Source organism: Podarcis filfolensis (assembly GCF_964270895.1).
Source record: "Podarcis filfolensis genome assembly, chromosome: 5".
NCBI classification, from domain to species: Eukaryota; Metazoa; Chordata; class Lepidosauria; order Squamata; family Lacertidae; genus Podarcis; species Podarcis filfolensis.
In genome coordinates this window covers 94,041,441-94,057,020 of record NC_139608.1, presented here as the reverse complement: position 1 = coordinate 94,057,020, position 15,580 = coordinate 94,041,441, and the positions used below count along the sequence as shown (strand labels likewise).

Sequence of the window (15,580 nt, the reverse complement as noted above, 5' to 3'; positions counted from 1 at the left end):
TGCTTCTGCACATGCGTGAGCGGCGAACCCAGAAGTAACCCGTTCCGGTACTTCCGGGTTTGCTGCGGATGTTCGACGGAACAGGTGCTCGACGAGGCACATGCTAGATGAGGTACCACTGTATTGAAAAATATGACTTTCATCTATTTCTTTTATCTTGTATTTAATTGCATTATGATCCGAAAGTATCTTTGGTTAAATTTCAATTTTTATAATTCTAGGTACTAATTCACTGGATGTCCAAACATAGTGTATTCTTGCAGGTGATTGATTTGGTTCTGCAAAATGAGTAAATTGTTTTTCTAATATTCTTTTTTGTGCACAGCCTTGGGGGGCTCTCCCCCTTTTTTGGCCGCAAGGTATCTTATAAATAAACAGTAACGTAACATATTGGATGAGAGTTATCCAGCACTGTATCATTACATGGTGAAATATCACATGTTACGGTTCCATGTGTGAGCTGACCCAGAGATGGCAGTGGTTGAATAGCCAGCAGCCTGTGAGGCAGGTCTAACAAAAGCAACACAACACACAAGCAGAGTCAATCCTTTCATTCTGTCAAGGTTTCTTTTGTAGCTTGGAAACACCTCTGATGTGGTTCTCACTGAACATTCAAGAGTCACTGCAATATTCTTACACAAGTTATCCGCTGTGAACAGTGCTATATAAACCACTTTCTCATATTTGAAGTCTTATGTGCATCCTCTGCACTTGTCAGCCTTCATGAAAAGAAGAAGGGCATCAAAAATCCACCAACGTCCTGATATGGAGGTGGTGATTAGCAGCTCTTAAAGGAGATCTCAGCAGCTACATCGAGAGAAGTTTCAAACATTGCCAGTGTGACAAACTTTACAAATTTTTCCTTCCCTCTTCTGGTTGTTTGGGAATGCATAGCTCCCCTCTCCTTCACAGTTGCTAGGATAAGTGGATGGCTCTATCAGACCAACATAAAGAGATGCTGCAAGGTATCAAGTAGCTCAATGGCCACATTCCAGTCTAACATCCTCATGTTCCTGAGAGCTACCCAATCATCTGGGCACAGGGCCACAAGGAGGAGGAAACTGGAATCATCTGCTTCCATTTGCAACCACTGAATGAATGTCATTTCATTCAAACTCAGCACAAACTGAGGTTAGTTAGAATCATAGAGTTGGAAGAGACCACAAGGGCCATCGAGTCCAACCCCCTGCCAAGCAGGAAACACCATCAGAGCACTCCTGACATATGGTTGTCAAGCCTCTGCTTAAAGACCTCCAAAGAAGGAGACTCCACCACACTCCTTGGCAGCAAATTCCACTGTCGAACAGCTCTTACTGTCAGGAAGTTCTTCCTAATGTTTAGGTGGAATCTTCTTTCTTGTAGTTTGGATCCATTGCTCCGTTCAAAACAAACGCTATAGTATAAGCAAAGTGTGAAGCATGCCCCCGTGTTAACATCTGAACCAGGTCAGTGTGCTGTGGCATGAAGTTTTCATTGACAACACTTTACTGTACAGCGGTACCTCAGGTTACATACGCTTCAGGTTACAGACTCCGCTAACCCAGAAATAGTGCTTCAGGTTAAGAACTTTGCTTCAGGATGAGAACAGAAATTGTACTCCGGCGGCAGCAGGAGGCCCCATTAGCTAAAGTGATGCTTCAGGTTAAGAACAGTTTCAGGTTAAGAACGGACCTCCAGAACGAATTAAGTACTTAACCCGAGGTACCACTGTATTATGAACACTTCTTAAGAAGTGATCCACAGCTATCTTGGCGGGGCAGGTAAGGTTCCTGGTGCGTTTAACCACAACTTGGCAATTAGGAAAGCAGGATAACATCTTCCCTGTAGACAACACCCTCTCTTCTGAAGCACACGTTTCTCCTACTGCTTCTGGCTACAACTAACCTGGTGTAGACAATGATATATCACAAAGAATTACTGCATTTCTGAAGAACTGTGGACTGCCTTGCTTGCTTTTGAAGTTACTTTTTAATGTCCACTGGCTACAAACAGTAAAACCTAAGGTGGAAGTAGGAGAGGAGAGAGAAAAAGTGGTGCGGTGTTGTGGAGCCTAAGGTCTTAGATGAGACAAGAATCGGAAGATATCATCTGAACTTCTTCTGCAGCGCACTTTGTGCATCTGTCTACACAGGGGAGCCATAAGAGGGGAGCCAGAGTGGAGTAGCTTAGCCCTCTGCTTTTCTTCCTCTCTTTGCAAAGCCAAGTTGGCTCAGCAGCCAGGATGAGTGTCAACTTAGCAAATTTCTAGCTCTTGTGATTTAGCAGGACAACATAACCCAAAGAACACACATACGCAATTGTCCTTCAATACAGAATCACAAGTCCAGTTCAACATGGCTACTGCATGCATGGGAAATGGAAGGCTGAATGCATTTTGGAACTCCATGTGCACTTTAGACAAACGTTATCCACTCCTCGGAAAGAAAGTTAACTCTCAGTGCGAGGAAAGGGTCTGCAACCTCAGGATGGTGAGACTGCGCACAATAGAACAGACAAGGCACCCCAAGAATCGTCCTAAGATGCAGAACAGAGATGGCACGTAAGAATAGATGGTACATGAAAACACTCCACACGACTCTGCTGATATTATCTACGCAAGTCTTGAATAAAAGCTACCCAAGAACGGCAGCTCTGCCTGCCTGCCACCCCAAGCCTTAACTCGCACCCACAGTGCAAGTCTAAGCAGGGAAAGAATTGGTTTCTGGCACAGTATGAGAAAAGCTGGCCATGCCAAAGGATAGATTCTGCAATTTATGTTCAGAGGGTGGAAATAACCTTTTCAGTCACAAAGGAGAGAAAAACCACGTGGTGCCACAGAATTCCTAGGAATGGGCCGGGACTGGATTAGAGTTATGCTAGGATATCCAGGCACACAGTAATTTGATGATTGTGTATTGATTTCATAGTTGTAAACTATTTAGGAGCCATTTTGGCATATACCTATAAAATAAATAGATGGTGATGGCACCTAGAGCTTTTTGAAATACCGTCTTTTTCGCTCTGTAAGACGCACCAGACCACAAGACACACCTAGTTTTTGGAGGAGGAAAACAAGAAAAAAAATATTCTGAATCTCAGAAGCCAGAATAGCAAGAGGGATCGCTGCGCAGTGAAAGCAGCAATCCCTCTTGCTGTTCTGGCTTCTGGGATAGCTGTGCAGCCTGCATTCGCTCCATAAGACGCACACACATTTCCCCTTACTTTTTAGGAGAGAAAAAGTGAGTCTTATAGAGCAAAAAATACGGTATATATTTCAGCCCTCTGCTGCCCAAAAGATGTACTGTGTTTTTCATCCCATAGGACGCTCTGTCCCATAGGACGCACCTAGTTTTTTGGGGGGAAAATAAAGGAATTTTTTTTTCCTTTATCTCCCCCCCCCAAACCAGGTCGGGGAAACCAAACCAGGTTGGGGAACAGCGGGATGGCGGTGCTCCGCCTCCCCGCTGTCCCCCGAGATTGTGGGGCTGGCCGATGTCTGCCCGAAGCGCGGGGCGCTCTGCTTCAGGGCGCCCCACGTGCCGGACAGCAGGCTGCTATCTGCAGCGTAGGGAGCCCTGCAGGAATTCCCGCAGGGCTCCCCACGCTGCGGATGTCTGCCCGGCGCGAGGGGCGCTCTGCTTCAGGGTGCCCCGCGCGCTGGGCGGCAGGCTGCTATCTGCAGCCTAGGGAGCCCTGCGGGAACTCCCGCAGGGCCCCCCAGGCTTGCTGATAGCTTCCTGAAGCCTGGAGAGCGAAAGCCTGTATTCACCCCATAGGACGCACACAGATTTCCCCTTCATTTTTGGAGGGGAAAAAGTGCGTCCTATAGGGCGAAAAATACGGTATATTTTTCAAATCGTAGTGCAGGGAAGATTCCTCCATAGCCAGTGGATAAGGTCCTAAGTAAAAGGCAATTGCCAGCTTCCAGTTAAAGCTGAGAAAGAGAAATGAGGGCAAAATAATCACAGAGAGGGATCTGAGTGCAAATGTCAATATAGCTCAAGACATCCTATAAATGAAGTTGGGGGGGGGGACAGAAGAAGAGTTACGCAACAGCTTCCAAGACCCTAGCACTGCACTTAAATAGGGCAAGTGATATTTTCCCTTAACAATAAAAACTCAGCTCCAGACTGGTCTCCTCGTGTAATTTTGCCCTAAATAGCCAAACATGGCTAGAGGTTAATTAGGCAATTTCCAGAAACTTGGGTAATATTCTTTCTGTGTATGCACCACAAAGCAACTTTTACAGCTAAATGATGTTTGATGAATTTCCCTGTTAATCACTGACACCTATTTGCCTTTCCAATATGTAAAATGCCTCTTTGTAAAAGGGAGCCTTTTTCTAGACAGAATCACCCTTCAGGCTTAACCGGGACATCCCTTGTCTCTGCTGAACAAACATGGACACTAAGGCATGGGGGAAGATTTCCTCTAACATGTAATTTAATCCAGAGAATAAACACTGCAGGATAGGCTACTGCAAAATGCAAACAGCAGTCTGAGAATTACTTTGAGGCCTCGTGGAGGCGGGATGTTGCTCAGGCAACAATCTTTGGCATAAATGCCCCTATTCAGACAAATATAGAAAAAATGTCCCTGTTTTCATCAGAGACATGTTAGAGGGCATGCAGCTTTCCATGCAAGTTCTAACCTTGTACATAACTTCACTTGGTGTTTGGAAAACTTGCACAGGATTGTGTTGTACGCATAATTCGGCGAAAATAAGGACAATATATTTTTATCACATTTTGTATTAAACCGTGTAAATATACGGCATATAAACAACTTTGCTGATCTGCAAGCACTTTCGTAATTGATAAATTTCAGTTTCCCACACCCAGCTCGGAGGAGACTTAGTTTCTCAATCCATTTCAGTTGGGTTTTAGACCTAGTTTTTGTACAGAAACTGCCCTGATCATCCTGTGGTAGTTCCCATGCCAAGAGAGAGATGGGGAGTAGAAGCGTGTTGGTTCTCCTAGACCAGTGGTGTCCAAACTTTTCTCAAAGAGGGCCAGATTTGATAAAGTGAAGGGCCGTGAGGGCCGACCAAAGGGCCAACTTTTTTTTAGGGTTGAAGTTCTTGAGCTTTTTTATGATTTTACCCCAAAGTTGTTGAGAGTTTTTTTTAGTATTTTTATTTTACCCCATTACCCCCAGGAATAAACTGCCACAGGGGCTGGATTAAACTGACCAATGGGCCGAACTAGGCCCCCGAAACAAACTTTGGACCTGCCTGTCCTAGACCTTTCAGGGCTTTCCATTCCACTGATCATAGTACCCTTCTAGATTTTGATCATTGGGATTTAAAGGCACCTCTTTTGTGGTAGTCGCCTTCTGACCGGTGCTCCAGGACAACTCTCCCATTCCTTAGTACAGGGTAGGGTTTAATCTTGCTACCTATGCTTTTTGACATATACTGTATATATGGAACTGATTGAGATGCAATAAATATGTGGACATCAACTTCATCTCTATTTCTCATCTAATTTAGGTAAGTGGCAGTGACAAATGGGAGCTGAAGCACGCTAACAGACTGGATGAGAGCCAACACACTGAGGCTTAATCCCGCTAAAACAGAGATGCTGTTGACGGGTGTTTCATCCTGTTTTGGATGAGGTTGTATTCCCTGGGTTAACATGCCTGTGGGTGCTCCTTGAACAATTTGGGGGTGCCATTTATCACCTTTGGCTGGTTCACATGCTATGTCCGGATGTGGACAGAGATGGTAGTCTATTTTGCACTGGACCACAGGCTATTGTTATTGTATAGGCATGGAAACAATTCACTGTCTTGATCGAAGCGTTCCTGTGAAATCCATAATAACCAGTTCATACATCTACTTCCTGAATACATGCACCTCAGTATCTCCCATCTTATGTCACAGAATCTCCCACTATCTCCCATCTTTTGTCTAAGGCTAGAGGCTACAGCAGGGATGTGGGTGGCGCTGTGGTCTAAACCACTGAGCCTAGGGCTTGCCGATCAGAAGGTTGGTGGTTCGAATCCCATTGTGAGCTCCCGGTGTTTGGTCCCTGCTCCTGCCCACCCAGCAGTATGAAAGCACGTCAAAGTGCAAGTAGATAAATAGGTACCGCTCTGGCGGGAGGGTAAACGGCATTTCCGTGCGCTGCTCTGGTTCGCCAGAAGTGGCTTAGTCATGCTGGCCACATGACGCAGAAGCTGTCTGCTGACAAACGCTGGCTCCCTCGGCCTGTAAAGCGAGATGAGCGCACAACCCTAGAGTCGTCCGCGACTGGACCTAACAGTCAGGGGTACCTTTACTTTTTTTAGAAGCTATATCAGGCTTCCTCAGCCTCGGCCCTCCAGATGCTTTTGGCCTACAACTCCCATGATCCCTAGCTAGCAAGACCAGTGGTCAGGGATGATGGGAATTGTAGTCTCAAAACATCTGGAGGGCTGAGGTTGAGGAAGCCTAGGCTACAGAGCCAAGCCGCTTAGGGTCCAAGCTTTACAGAAACAGACAGACTGCGAACATATTCACGACTATTCTATACAGGATCTACACTTCTCAAGAGGTCCAGGGTCTACTGCATGGCATTCTCTTGGTGAAGTAGAGATTATAGTTTAAAACAAATCACATCCATATCCTACAAGCAAGCATTTCCTCATTTCTTGAGGCAGCTGTCCTCTGTGCAAGAGAAGAGGAAGACATGACCTCATAGCCATTTATTTCCACATAGACAGTAAACAGGGATGTTTGTGACAGCAGACTGACCAACCGCCTATGTCCCATGTGCAGATTATGCTTTGCTTATGTGCGTTCACTGTGACACAACCACAACAGGTTTCAACATGGAAGAACCATGCAAAGCTGCCTTTCCGTAGCAGCCAGTTTTGCTGAATCACAAGGGCCCAAGCTTAAATCAACCAGGACTTCTGTGGGTGCATCGTGCCCCAGCATGTTCAGTGCAGTTCGCAGTACATACTCAGTAATCCTTTACAAACAGCCTTCTTGGAGATGTATTGTGCATGTACTGGAGATGAATGAATGGCTACTCAAGAAAATCTGCATTTAAAGGTTTTTACGTTGCTGTACTCCACCCTGACAGGGTGAGAGCAAAACAGAAATACTGTACAAACAAATATAATTAAGAGATTAGGGGTGAAACGAAGTGGTAAGCCTCATGCCACTTAACATTTATACAGCATTTCAGATTTGTCATAGCTCATCTGTCATAAATGTATAATGTACTATTAAGTTAAAATGTGAGCTGCAAGTAGAAGTACTGGTGAAATTATCAGAACCTTTAACTAATGGTGCACCTGAAACCTCTGAAATGCTGTATTTGTGTGTGTGTTTTAATGTTATACTGAATTTTGCATTTATGGAACTAATAAAAATAATTCATCAAAAAAGGGGTAAAGATTGCAAGCTGTAGTAGATGTGAAACTTGCTGGGAGACAGAGAAGAGACACTTATGAAACCCAAGAGTGCAAGAAAATGACAACTTGGTAAGGATTCTGACAATTACACTACTTTAAGAATATAGTGCCTCAAAGTATGGCATTTCTGTTCATTGTGAATCAAAGATAATTCATTCTATCTTTCTGAAGCTTAGCATGGATATCTACCTCTTGTTGAATCAAACTTCAGTAAAGTTGGTTTTTGGTTTTTTTAAAAAAAAATAATGGCTGCCTTTTAACTGTACTTTTAAAAGCTGTACTTTTAACATTTTTGCACTGAAGCACCGCTTTCCCACACTTGTGAAATGTTTAAATGTCTCTTCCCACTTTTATATCCCACTTTTCTTCCAAGGGGCTAAAAGGAGTTGTACGGTCATACCTTGGGTTGCGAATGTGATCCATGCGGGAGGCACGTTCGCAACCCACAGCGTTCGCAGCCTGAAGTGCCACATCTGCGCATGCGCATGACGTCATTTTGTGCTTCTGCGCATGTGCAAGCTCCAAAACCCGGAAGTAACCTGTTCCGGTACTTCCGGGTTTGGCACGGTCCGCAACCCGAAAATGCACAACCCGCAGCATTCATAATCCGAGGTATGACTGTACATGGTTCTTCCCCCTCAGGATTTTATTGTCACAACAACCTCATGAGGTACATTAGGCTGAGGGTATGTGATCAACCTGAGGTCACCCAGTGAGATTTAGGTTTGATGAGGCCCTAAGCTAGTGGAGATAACGAGACCCTTTATATGTCCAGCTGTCCTTTGTCAACAACAAACTGTCACTGTTTTTTGTGTTGAATATATGCCATATGGTAATTTATGGACCTAACAGGTATCTAAAGCCATTTGCACATAACAAACAGGAGCCTACACAACACAAAACACTGTTGCTGTATGTAGGTTTTACTTTATTTGTTTTTTAATCTTCTGGAAATGTACACCGAGGTGTTTTTTCCTTTAATTTTTTGGGGGGCCCCTAAGAGAGTGGGGCCCTAAGCTATAGCTTGTTCAGCTTATACGTAAATCTGGCACTGATGCCAAACATTGTGCAGTGACATATGGTAAGGTAAAGCATGTAAAGGATATCTTTTGCAATGGGTTAGCCTTAAATGTTCTGACAAATTGAATAAACTTGAATCATTGCTTTTCTGGTTTCACCTCTGGACGTGTGGAAGAATTACTCTGCAGTTTTAAGCTTTGCAACCAGCAATTATGGAGAAGTTTACTAAAAGAAGACAAATATTCCATAGAACCATGTAAGACACGTGTATACTATTGTAAAATGGTTTACAACTATTTGAAACCGGTAATGATTTCCAAATAAAGCTTCGAAGATAAAATTATATGGTTGTCTATCCCCCCCAATTACGTATTTTAGTTCAAATATTTGCACTGTTAGAAAGCCTTTGATATCTCATTGCTTTTTTTCTGGGGGGATACAGGGGGACGCGTACCCCTAAACATTTTGTGAATCTAACGGGAGAAGAAACTTAAATTTTTTTGTTTCTCCTCTAGCACGGTGAATCGTCAGTTGCTACCCCCAATGGTAGCCTCATTTCCTTTCCCAGTGATTTCTGAGTCTCAGACAGAAGCGGACGTTTAATGTGTGAAGCAGTGTGGAATGTGCATGTGTGGTGTTTTACTGGTGCATGTTTGGCCTCACTGAGGGGCTGTATTTCAATACGAGTAGGAAAATTACTGACTATTTTTCATCAACACAGCCAGCAAAGAAGTGTAAACTTAATGATGTCTCTGTGTGATATGAGGTAATGCATGTTCTTTGTACTTTTGTCCATATACTGTCTTTATTTCCCCCGATTTGAATTATAAAATGGAGATTTTCTTGAGTCACAATGAGAGTACCCCTAAACATTTTTAAGGGGGGGGGAAAGCACTGGATATACTTACACAGTACATAAAATTTACACAGCATACTTTTTGGGGTTTCCTTACAACACATAGCTCAAAAAATGATAAATCAGGTAGCAATAAATTTTGGTGCACCTGAACACTGGGTGCCAGCAATGCGGCAGAAAGCATGGGTGCACAAAAGCCCAGTTCTAAGCCAGCACATCACGTGAGGCGAGAAATGTGTTTACTGTGCCATGACTCCTCACAGTTTCCTTGCTTTTTTGGTGTCTAAACTCTTCAATTAAAGTGAAGGGTGTTTCCCCCCCCCCCCCCAATTAAAAAGTACCTTAGAATATATCCTATGTTGTTTGGGGGAGGCAGCGGGGGCTGGATCGAGAAAGGATATGTATTTATGCATGCAGGCAAGTGGAGATTTCGCTAACTTCGCTTTAAAACAAGCCACCTCCTTGAGCTTTTGCACCTTCAAAGCCAAGTCCCTCCCTCCCCCCCTTCCTGTGCAACCAAGACATTTCACAGCTTCAGGGGAGGGACTGCTGGGAAGCAGCTTTCGCAGCAAAAAAAGTAAACCACCCGGCTACCTCTTTAAGCTGTGCTGGAATGTCTGGTTTTACGGCACCATCACTTTTCACAGACAAGAACGAGTAAGTGCCACTTCTTCCTGGGGTTCCTTGACAGAAATGCCTCTGTCAGTAACAGCAGGCAAGATTCCACAAAAACACACCTTGTGCGCCACTTTCTTCCATCATGTGTGCATGTGTGTGTACTGGATATGACATTTTAATGTATTTTTAATCTTTTGTTGGAAGCTGCCCAGAGTGGCTGGGGAATGGGCGGGGTACAAATAATAAATAATTATTATTATTATTATTATTATTATTATTATTATTATTATTAGTCATAGGGTTGCCCCAAGGAAGAGCTCTGCCTGGTCCTGTCATTGTTATCTTTAGATGGGCAGCAAAAACTTATTTCAATGAACTTCCGCAGGTTGCTTTCTTGAAACTGGTTTTATGTTCCAACTGCTTTTTAAGATGCTCGCTGCTTTCCAGCGCTCTTTCTTTCTTACCGTGTGCTTTCTTTTTGACTTCAGCTGTGTTAGAAAACTTCATACTAAAGCGAAGCATTAAGCATCAAAGGACAATCTGAACTATGCAAACACAAGCCTGTCCACTCCCTAGCAACAACAAAACGCCGAACAAGGAGAAATGAAATTTCTCTCCCTACTTCAATCAACTACTCGCCACACACACACAGAACCGACAACAGCAGACAAGCCAATTTGAAACTGGTCAAGCATGTTTGAAGGAGGGCCGTCTTAAGGTTACCTGGTGCTGTGGTGCAAAGCTCCCTCCGGTGCCCCCCTTTCCCAGAGCTTTTTAGGGAGGACGGCACTGCCGGTGGGGCTGGAGGAGGCGGGCAGCGGCTGGAGGGTGGCTCCTCTGTCGGGGAAGAAGTGGAGGCTGGACACGGCGCCTCCCGGCTCAGCTGGCCGCTTTGTGCCGCGGTGGCTGCGGCAGACGGAGGCTCCAGGCGCGGCGCTGCTTTAGAGCGTCATGGTGGAGGTGGGCAAGGGCGGCGAGCTGATGCTGGGAGGTGCCACATTCAGCCTCCACCTCTTCCTGGCGCCCTCCAGAACTTGGCGCCCTGGCGCCACTAGCCTCTATGGATAAGACGGCCCTGGTTTGAAGTGCTCCATAACAGCTTCTCTGCCACAGAGACTTCGCTTTAGCTGCTTGCTGTGAGATGCAGGTGCACAGCTTGGATACTGCATGGCTAGAACACGCTAACAGCAAATTATACAAAGTATCCAAGAGGCAAGAGTGCACATTGACCCACATACCTAGCCCCACATCCAATATCTGAGCTCTGCATTGAGCAGACTCAGATTTTGTTATTGGGCTTCTTTTACAAAAATAAAATACAATTAGGGCCCCTTTAAGACGGTGGTTTTTCAGAGCACTTTGCAGATTCTGCCACAAGTTCTTGACAGTGTAACAGTGGATTATCATTCTGCTTCCTTAGATGTTCTGTGATGTTTGCTCAATGCAACTACAGTGGTACCTCGGGTTAAGTACTTAATTTGTTCTGGAGGTCCTGAAACTGTTCTTAACCTGAAGCACCACTTTAGCTAATGGGGCCTCCCGCTGCCGCCACACCACCGGAGCACAATTTCTGTTCTCATCCTGAAGCAAAGTTCTTAACCCAAGGTATTATTTCTGGGTTAGCGGAGTCTGTAACCTGAAGCATATGTAACCTGAAGCGTATGTAACCCAAGGTACCACTGTACATTGCTGCTATCAGAAGGGGCTATAGCGTCACTAAAGCAGGACAACAAAACCCAACTGAGAACATTTTGGGATATGATATTTCTAGAATACCGTTCATCCGAAGATCACCCTATGGAGGAGTCACCAGATGTCACCCACTCACTTTCAATCTTCTGCATCATTGCAAAAAGGTGCTTTGTTGCAGTGGGGGTGGGGGTGGGGGTGGGGGGGGGGGAGAGAGAAGTGCAATATACATAAATATACCTGCACACACTCTCTGAACTTGTATGGCACCCATGCCCACTTCAGTGTTCTCCTGTTTCCACCTGAAGGGAAATTCCTCGTACTGGAAAATCCCTTTACACATATGCCATACTGCAACAACCTCCCAAGCAGGTTAGACCTGAAGTTGCACAATGGTGGGGGAGGCAGGCAGAAAGTATTGAATTTTAGTCTCCTGGTGGGCACAATAATTCTTGGAGAAACTAGCCGATTACTCAGCTTTCTCAGAAGACGAAGCCCCCACTTCACCACAGCCTGAAACACAGGGCCCTTCCTAAAATCCACCATCGGTGGTTTGGCTCCTTCGCCATTTCAGTCCCAGGCCTTCTCTGGAACTTCCTGAATGCCAAGTCACTTCACAAGCTGAGATGGCACAGCACTCCTATGGGACTCTATCAGCTTTGCATCACTGTGAATTAACATTTGTATAGCACTTTCTGGTGTTCCTGGGGACTTGATCCACATGCACCAGCTAGATGCATTCCAGTTTTATTGTTATTCCCCATCAGTGGCGTAGCGTGGGTTGTCAGCACCTGGGGCAAGGCAAGTAATTTGCGCCCCCTAACCTGTGGATTTGCGCCCCCTAACCCGTGGATTTGCGCCCCCTAACCCATGGATTTGCCCTAACCCCAGATGTTGCGCCCGGTGCGGCCCGCCCCCCCTGCACCCCCCACGCTACGCCACTGTTCCCCATACAGTAGATAAGTGGACTGAGGCAGAGAGGGCAGGTTTCTCAAGGTCACCTAATGAGTTCAAAGCGAAAGGCAAGATCTGAAGGGGAGGGGGTTGTTCTTGGTTTATTAGTAGTCATTATGCTACACCAGCCTTTGAAGGCCCTTTGGGAGAGTTTCGCATATTTTAATAAATGCATTTTGGCACGAGGTGCTTTTAACAGGTAGGCAATTTCAAGCAAGCAACACTGATGTGCATTCTGGGGGAAGCAGAGTATTGGATTACACCAATGTTAACTCCTGTGGAGGAGTTTATTTATTTCAAAGAGACAGATTCCAGATAAAGCCAAGATAAAAGATGGCACTAGGGCAGAAGAAGTATGTAATTCAAACACGGATTGAAATACCTCCCCCAGCCTGACGCTCTCCCATAATCCCTGACCATTGGTCCTGCTGGTTGAGATGATGGGAGTTTCAGTCTGGAGAAAAGCTGGTCTACAACTCATTCTGCCATCTAGAATAGAAAGCAGGGAAATGATACCATTCCCAAGGAAGCACCTTCAGAATGTACCTTCTTTACAAAGAGCGCAACAATTTGGAAAACCTTCCAGGAGTCTCCTGCAACCTATTAAGAGAACTTCAGTCTATGATATGGAAAGCAGCTACAGCGGTACCTTGGTTTCCAATCATAATCCATTCCGGAGGTCTGGTTGTAAACCAAAACAGGTTGTAACCCAAGGCGTGCTTTCGCCAATGGGGCCTCCAAAAAAAAAAAATGGGTTGTAATCCAAAACGGTTGCAAACCAAAGTCCCACTGTACATCCAATTATTTTTCTGGCTACTGAAGATCTTGCAAGTATGTACTTGGAAAGGGCCTTTCAAGTTACAACTTAAAAACTGCACCGTCTTTCCCAGCAGCTATTCTAATCTGGGTGCCCTGTGGTTATACTTTTTTACATGAAATGCCCTCTGCGCATGATCAGGGCCCCTAGTGTTACATGTCGTCGTGACCTGATCTAGTAAGGCAAATCCTGGCTTAGTGAAAACAAGCAAATGTGGGGGCTCCTGGAGAGGCCCTCCAGCTACTGTGAGCCAAGTCATGGCTTGCCTTCAAGTGTTGTCTGAACCCAGGCCTATGGTTTGCCTCCAGAAAAACCACAACCCAAGAAAAGCTCACGGAGCAAGGGCAAACCATGAGCCTGGGTTCAGAACACGCACACCAAGCCAAACGGTGGCTTAGCTCACAGCAGACGCAAGCCAGAGAAGGAGCCAAGCGGCTGCGATCTCCTCTCCCGGGAGGTCCCACTAAGCCAGAGAGCTTGGGTTTAGCAATGCTTCCGGGCCAGGTCTGTGTTTATGTTCTTAGAACGGAGCTCCTGGGAGTGAAAAACAGTTTCAGACTTGAATCCTAGAGAATCCCCAGCTCAAATCGACTGTGAGAGCTACAGTGTGACACTGGAGGGGGCACAAATTGAGGCAGCCCCCCTCCACTGCTCAGTGACCCTCCCACGCACAAGGGAGGAAACCGCAGAGAAGCCCTCAAGGTACATGATGGGGGGCTGTGCCAAGAAACCACATGCTCTGCCAGAGTCACCGGTGGCGCAGACCACTCCTCTTACCATGAGTCCTGATAACTCACACCTCTCTTGTGCGGGGGATCAACTTAATTATAAACTCTCCACCAGTTACCAGCTCTCTGGAACTCTTCCCACTAGCTCCCAAGATGTTCTCTGTGGTTTCTCAGCAGAAAGGGAAATACACTCTGCAGCTGCCCAGGGGTAGGTTATCTTTTACGCACAAGCTGCCGGCTGAAACCCTGCACCTGGGCAGGTGTGCTATCTCCCTCCGCTCCCCTGCTCCCCCGATTCCGGCGCTGGGTTGCCACTCCCCGCTCGGCCTCAGCTTCAGGGCCTGCCGGGAGACACTTCCCGGGGGAGCGGGAGGAAGCCAAGGTCCCTAAACTCCCAAGGGCCTGTTTATGGAGCTCTTGCCCGGCGACTGGAGGCGCAACCCTTTGAAAGCGGCGCGGCACCAAGCAAGCATCACCCCGCAACTCCCCGGGCGTCTCCCCGCCCAGGGGTGCCAACTTGAATAAAATATTGGGGGGTGTAGGTAAGCCCCACCCTGCATAATCCATCACACACCAAACTTCTGAATGGCAGTGTCAATAAACTTGGAAGGGGCCGCCCTATCAAATATTGTTTAAAAGAGGAAAGGGACCCCGGCCCCTCGGAGTTGGCTCCTATGTTTCCGCTGCTTGCCTTGCCGCAAAGTTTTTTGGGGGGTGGGAGCGGGCGGCTAGACTGCGCGAAGGGTCCTAAGTCCCTTTAATTAACCGCACCCACCCCAAACAAAGGCGCGGCCTCGGAGAGGTTAGGGAGCCCCGGCCTGGCCAGGACGCGCCACACCTGGCCCATAAGGGAAGCTCAGCTCCGGCCGGCCGCGGCTACACGGCGCTCCGCAACACGTGGCCGGGGAGGGGGTCGTCTCAGGTATCGGGAAAGCAACGAAACGGGGCCCCCAAAGCCTCTCAAGATGTTGGGGGGCCACGAAGCGCCGGCCGAGGAGAGTAGGAGCGCACAGGCGGGGCGCCGCCAAGTTTGCGCTCCCCGGCCGCGCCCTGGCGGGCTGCCGCTCCGACGACGCGCGCCAACTTACCCAGAAGAAGAAGTTGAACGTGAAGAGCAAGTACTTGATGCACTTGGTGCCTCCCTTGACGGGCATCTTGGAGGGTTAGACGGGCGCGTTTCACTCTCGGGCGACTTGGCTCCGGCGGCGCTCCTGAGCTGCTGGGCTTTGCTCGACGACGCGGCTCCGTCTGCCCGCCCCGCTTTCTCCTTGCCGCTGCTCCGACCCACAAGCCCCACCTCGGACCTGGCGGCCTCGCCCTGCCCCTGCGCGCCGCCTCCTCCGCCTCCTCCTCCCTGAGCGCTGCGCCCGCCTCACCGACGCCCTTCCTGGAGCTGCCCAGCGACGCCGCCCCCTCGCCGGCGGCGCAGACTTGCAGGTTGGGGCGGAAAGAAGCCCCGGGCTTCCCTGGGGCTGAGTCACAGTCGCAGGCCAGCGGGGAGGGTCGCCGCCCTGC

General features: G+C 47.2%; 1 protein-coding gene across 1 annotated transcript in view; it reads right to left on the bottom strand.

Moving 5' to 3' along the window:
* The window catches only part of CD9 (CD9 molecule), a 31,886-nt gene extending 16,575 nt beyond the window's left edge, over window positions 1-15,311 (bottom strand). The window contains exon 1 of the mRNA XM_083616025.1: window positions 15,154-15,311. Coding sequence (XP_083472151.1) covers window positions 15,154-15,219 — 66 coding nt within the window. The 5' untranslated portion in view covers window positions 15,220-15,311. The remainder of the gene's footprint in view (window positions 1-15,153) is intronic.
* Between the last annotated feature and the right edge of the window lie 269 nt (window positions 15,312-15,580).